Source organism: Brassica napus, chromosome C4, assembly GCF_020379485.1.
Source record: "Brassica napus cultivar Da-Ae chromosome C4, Da-Ae, whole genome shotgun sequence".
Classification (NCBI taxonomy): domain Eukaryota; kingdom Viridiplantae; phylum Streptophyta; class Magnoliopsida; order Brassicales; family Brassicaceae; genus Brassica; species Brassica napus.
Genome location: NC_063447.1, coordinates 22,461,631 through 22,467,629, shown reverse-complemented (window position 1 = coordinate 22,467,629; position 5,999 = coordinate 22,461,631). Strand labels below are relative to the sequence as shown.

Genomic DNA, 5,999 nt, shown 5'->3' with positions numbered 1-5,999 from the left:
TGTTTGACATACTCTTATGGGTTTGTTTTATTTTGTTGGTTATCGGTTAGAAACTTTGAACATAAAAATGGTCGAAAAGTCAAGGGTTCATCTAACCATGTAAGGAAAAACAATATATATTATAGTTACTGTTTTTTGTGTTTCTTGTGTGATTAAAAGGGTTAAAATTATGCTTTCATGTGTCTTAACCGAAGAGATGATCCTCGTTATGAGAGAGGTGCGTGGGAGTTTGTGAGGTGTGTTGGTGCAGATTGAGCAGAGTGTGAGTTGGTCATTTGCCCATGCATAAACTGTCGCAATGTAGATCGTCACTCAGCCGATGTTGTTGTTGATCATCTAGTAACTAGGGGAATGGATTTGAGTTACAAGCTCCGGGAGGATTGGTATCATCATGGAGAAGTAATATCAGGGGCTGACTGTAGAAGCAATGCAAGTGAGAGAAACAAAGAGATTTTAGGGTTATACCAAGCAGCTGAGTTTCTTGATGAAAATTTTATTAGGCAGCGTGATCTAAGTGAGGTTGTTGAAGGTGAAGATAAGGAAGAAGATGAGTTTCTTGCTAAGCTAGCAGATGCAGAGAGACCTCTGTATCCAAGTTGTGCTTACCACAGCAAGCTGTCGGCGATAGTTTCACTCTTTAGGATAAAGACACAGAGTGGTTGGTTGATAGAAGCTTCGATCTTTTGCTGGAGACTTTGCCACATATGCTGCCCGAGGAGAATGTCTTGCACACATCCTTGTACGAAGTGAAAAGGTTTCTGAAATCTTTTGACATGGGCTATGAGAAGATACACGCTTGTGTGAACGACTGTTGTCTGTTCAGAAAGGAGTTTGAGAAGCTAGACAACTGTCCGAAATGCAATGCTTCAAGATGGAAGATTAACATGCACACAGGTGATGTGAAGAAAGGTATTCCACAGAAAGTTCTGAGATATTTTCCGATAATTCCACGTCTGAAGAGGATGTTTAGGTCAGAGGAAATGGCGAAGGACTTAAGGTGCATTTTAGTAACAAGAGCACTGATGGAAAAAGCAGACATCCAGTTGATTCTATTACTTGGGATCAAATGAATGACAAATACCCGTTATTTGTTGCTGAAGAAAGGAATCTTAGGCTTGGACTGTCCACTGATGGGTTCAATCCTTTTAACATGAAGAATGTGAACTACAGTGCTTGGCCGGTTTTGCTAGTGAATTACAACATGTCACCTGAGAAGTGTATGAAGGAGGAGAACATCATGTTGTCATTGCTGATTCCTGGTCCAACCCAACCTGGAAACAATATTGATGTGTACTTAGAACCACTTATAGAGGATCTAAACCATATGTGGGAGAAAGGAAAGGTCACGTATGATGCATTCAGTCACACCACTTTCAAGTTAAGAGCAATGCTTCTCTAGACCATTCAGGATTTTTCTGCGTATGGAAATCTTGCAGGGTGTAAGGTAAAGGGCAAAATGGGATGTCTTGTCTGTGGGAAAAACACAGATAGTATGTGGCTGACTAATTGCAGGAAGCACGTATATATGTCCCATCGGAAAAGTCTACCTTCGAGACATGCTTATCGTGGAAAGAAATCATGGTTTGAAGGGAAAGCTGAGCATGGGAAAAAGGGTAGGATTCTGAGTGGTCATAACATAAGCCAAATACTCAGAAATTACAAGAATGATTTTGGAAATGCGAAAGTAACTGGAACCAAGAGGAAGATTATAGAGCCTGTTGGATCAGAGTCGGATGATGAATTCAGTGAATCAGAGGAAGAGGAAGAAGCAGTAGATGAGGAGGAGCTATCTAGATGGAAGAAGCGGTCAATCTTTTTCATGTTGCCTTATTGGGAGGTATGTTTCTTATCTAGTTATCTGTCAACTTTTTTAATAAATGTTCTATCTCTAGCTTTCTTTGACACTTTTATGTGTGTTTGTTTTGTATAGGAACTCCCGGTTAGACACAATTTAGACGTGATGCATGTCGAGAGAAATGTTGCTGCAAGTCTTATCGCAATGTTGTTGCATTGTGGAAAATCAAAAGATGGACTTAACGCTCGAAAAGATCTTGAACTGCTTGGCATTAGGAAGGATTTACATCCTCAACCCCGTGGGAAAAGAACTTACCTTCCTCCAGCTCCTTGGTCTTTGTCCAGCAAAGAGAAGAAAATATTTTGCAAGCGTCTATCTAAATTTCGTGGTCCGGATGGTTACTGCTCAAATATATCAAGGTGTGTGAAGCTTGAGGAATGTAAGATATCAGGAATGAAATCACATGATTACCATGTGTTGATGCAACAGCTTCTTCCGGTTGCGATTAGAGGTATCAAATGACGCTCTTTTAACTTTGTATTTGTCCAGAAGTAGATGTCTTCAGTCTGATCTCCAATGGTTCTTTATTGTAGGGTTATTACCTAAAGGTGTTAGGATAGCTATTGGACGCCTGTGTGCTTTCTTCTATTATCTCTGTCAGCGAGTTATTGATAGAGAGAAAATAGAGATTATGGAAACAGAAATTGTGGAAACTCTATGCATGTTTGAGAGGTTTTTTCCGCCAAGTTTCTTCGATATAATGGTGCATTTGGTAGTTCATCTAGGAAGGGAAGCTCGGTTATGTGGACCTGTCCATTTACGTTGGATGTACCCATTTGAGAGGTATACTTATACCTTCTAAGTTGTTATCTTATGCAGTCAAAAATCATGCTTCTAACCTTCGATGAATTTGATCTTATTCAGGTACATGAAAGTGCTGAAAGACTTCGTAAGAAACCCTGCAAGACCAGAGGGTTGTATTGCTGAAGCGTATCTCGCAGAGGAATGCGTTAGATTCTGCAGTGAGTTCTTGAAAAAGACAACAAGTTATGAGGAGAAACGTGAAAGGAATACTGAGTTCGAGAGTAGCTCTATTCTGGAGGGACGTCCAAAATCCGCAGGCACTGATTGTGTTCTTTCTGAGAAGGATATGAACATTGTACATCTTGCTGTGATTCACAATATGGCAATCGTGGAACCTTATGTGGAGTAAGTCTTGTATTTTTTTTAAAATAAATTACTGCTGAGTGTTTGTATCTTGAGATGCTAATAATTTGTCATGTTTTAATTTGCAGCATGCACCTACAACATCTACAGGACAGTAATGAAAGATGTAGACGTGATGCAACAACATTATGGAGAACCCATACTCAGAAATTTGCATCCTGGTTAAAAGAGCAGGCAAGTTCCTAATTTGAGCAAGAATTTTATTGTTAAGGTGTTTTGTTATAGATATGTATTGACAGTTAACATTTTCTGTTATAGATACCAATTACTTCACAGAATCACGAAGAAACACTGAAGTGGTTGGCCTACGGTCCTCGTGCAAGCGCAAGGGCTTACAGTGGCTATATCATTAATGGTCTGCGGTTTCACACCATTTCAGTTGACAGGCAAACTCAGAACAGTGGTGTTTTATATGAGGCAACATCAATGTGTCGATCTAGTGCAAAAGACACTTCTCAGATGATTGATTGAGTAACTTACTATGGAAGAGTGGTGGAGATTCTACTGATCGACTACAATACATTCTACATTCCTGTATTCCGCTGCCAATGGGCAAACATAGGAAATGGAGTGAAGGTAGAAGATGGCTTCACACTAGTCAACCTGAACCAAAGCCAAATGGCTTTTGCTAGAGATCCATACATCCTCGCCTCACAAGCCAAGCAAATATTTTATTCTAGAGTAGATGAGTCATCCAGTTGGTATGTAGCTATGAGAGGGGTCCTACAAGAAGATACAGTGAAGACGATTGTGAAGATGGTCATGCAGATGTTGGTCCATTGCCAACAGTTGTAGCTATGGATGCTGATGACTTGGTTGATGATTCTAGAAATGCCAGGGCGGACTGTGAAGGAATTTATGTTTGAAAGGAAACATTTTTTTGGTTGATATTGCAGATGTTGTGATGAATGTTTGATGGGAGGAACCTGTTTTTTTGTTTGTAATGAAATTATCTGTGTTTTTTTGTTGCTTGAGTGTTGTCTGTTTTGATCTTATTCTCTGTTTTCTTAGTCTTGTTTGTTTAATTTCCAGCATTTTGTTCTGTGTTTCATTGTGTTTTTAGACATTGACACTTACTCACTCTTTTATGTTTCAGGTGAACCTTGATGGGGAATCGTAAGAACAAGCGTGTGAAGAAGTCAAGGACACCGAAGAAGAAGCAGACAGAAGTGGAGGAATTGGTAGAAATGGAGGTTGAAATGGAGGAAGAAGAGCAATTTCTCGAAGAAGTACCAAACAAAGAAGTTTCAGAGGAAGAAGAGCAACTCCTCGAAGAAGTACCAAACAAAGAAGTTTCAGAGGAAGAGGAGCAAAATGAAATGGAGGAAGAAGAGCATAATGAAATGGAGGAAGGAGAGCAGAATCAAATGGAGGACGAAGAGCATGATGAAATGGAGGAAGAAGAACAAGACCAAATGGAGGAAGAAGAAATTGAGGAAGCTGATGAACAGCAGACTCAGACTGACACAATTACTCAGCGTAAAAGACGTCGAGGAGTAACGAAGATGAAGCAGATTGCTAAGGATCCAAATGAATGGCTACATGTTGACTTCACCGATTTGGGAGAACCTTGTGGTCCAGGGTCAATAATGTTATCCTCCTATTTGGGTCCCTTAGTACGTGAACATGTTCCTGTGGTCATTGATAACTGGAGGAAGGTTACTGAAGATATCAAAACTGTGCTATGGAAGTCCATTACGGTAACCTGAATGAACTTATACATTTATCATGTATTTTGGTTATATGCTAATGTGTCTCCCATACGTGAATACATATGAGGTTTGACGTGGACGAAGAGTTCAAAAAGGATGCTTTGTTTAAGCAGATGTGATGTTTGTGGAGAGCATCCAAATCACGCCTGGTAACCACAATCAGGAATGCTCCTACAATGAAAGCAAGGATGGAGCTGCGACCCAAGAATGTAACTCCAACTGAATGGCGTAAATTTTTTAGAGAGAAGACAAGTTCTGCCTTCAAGGTTGTCAGTGACAGTTGCAGGGAAAGAAGACAGAAGCAGATCCCTCACACTTGCGGCCGTAAAGGAATGGTGAGATTGAGAGAAGATCTGGTTAAGGCTAGCGAAGACCCATCAAAAGTGTCAAGGCTAAAAGTGTGGGTGAAATCACGAACTAAGAAGGATGGAACGCCTGTCAATGTGAATGCGGCTGAAAAGATAGTAAGTCAAAATCAATCTGACCACATAGATTTTATGAAGTTGGATTGTCTGCTGCTTGTTGATATAATAATTTGTCATGTGTTTCCAAAAAAAGGCGTCAGAGATAGAACTTGAGGGTCGTGAAGATTCAACCTCAACGAATCCAAAGCATGATCTGATAACTGAGATATTGGTATACACTTTTGTGTATTAGAGCATGATTCAACCAAACAGGGATAATCAGATGAAGAGATTAAAGAGATTAAGAGATTTTAGTGAGAGAATAAAGAGAGAGACTCAAAACTCCATTAGATTAATTAATGAGAGAGTTTACAACATATATAGAGTAGGGATACATAGAAACGTCCAGGTTCAGTCTAGCTAGGATCAGAAGCATGTGTAGTCAAAGATGCTTCATTCAAACTAGCCAATAAGGTTCCTCACATGCTTGGGTATCTTGCTTTAGCTTTCCAGCTGGTGCCAGCCTGTCTAAAGCTCTCTAGTCTTGACCAGACCTTATCCAAACTCCTCCTTGCTTATCCAGACTCCTCCTGGCGTGTTTCACTCTCCAAATGTATGCAAGGTAACTTTCCAAGTCTTTTAACTCAGTTACCACAGTAACAATAAAGTTACTATGGTAAATCTCCAAAGTTACTGCCTGCTCCAAATCCCTTCCTCTATCCATGTATCAACTCTTCATCTCCTTATCTCAACACTCCCCCTCAAGCTTGACCATGTAGAACAAGTCAAGCTTGGAAACCATGAAGACCTCCCTAATTAAAAACCTCACCAAGGAAAACCCAATGGGATAAAACCTTGATG

The 5,999-nt window shown here is 40.1% G+C and overlaps 1 protein-coding gene across 1 annotated transcript; it reads left to right on the top strand.

Annotated features, from left to right (window-relative positions):
- The first annotated feature begins 1,066 nt into the window (after positions 1-1,066).
- LOC125585897 lies at positions 1,067-3,888 on the top strand. Its single transcript, XM_048755611.1, has 10 exons — positions 1,067-1,342; positions 1,437-1,444; positions 1,513-1,837; positions 1,931-2,306; positions 2,389-2,638; positions 2,720-3,004; positions 3,091-3,196; positions 3,281-3,408; positions 3,511-3,684; positions 3,732-3,888. Exons 1-10 carry the CDS (start codon positions 1,067-1,069, stop codon positions 3,886-3,888), a joined length of 2,085 nt encoding a protein of 694 aa, XP_048611568.1.
- Positions 3,889-5,999: the final 2,111 nt, after the last annotated feature.

Bases quoted from the DNA above. Each gene is read 5' to 3' on its own strand.
- LOC125585897 (XM_048755611.1), top strand. From the start codon at position 1,067: ATGAATGACAAATACCCGTTATTTGTTGCTGAAGAAAGGAATCTTAGG. The intron at 2,639-2,719 runs GTATACTTATAC...GATCTTATTCAG, and splicing joins TGGATGTACCCATTTGAGAG to GTACATGAAAGTGCTGAAAG. The intron at 3,409-3,510 runs GCAAACTCAGAA...TTACTATGGAAG, and splicing joins CACACCATTTCAGTTGACAG to AGTGGTGGAGATTCTACTGA.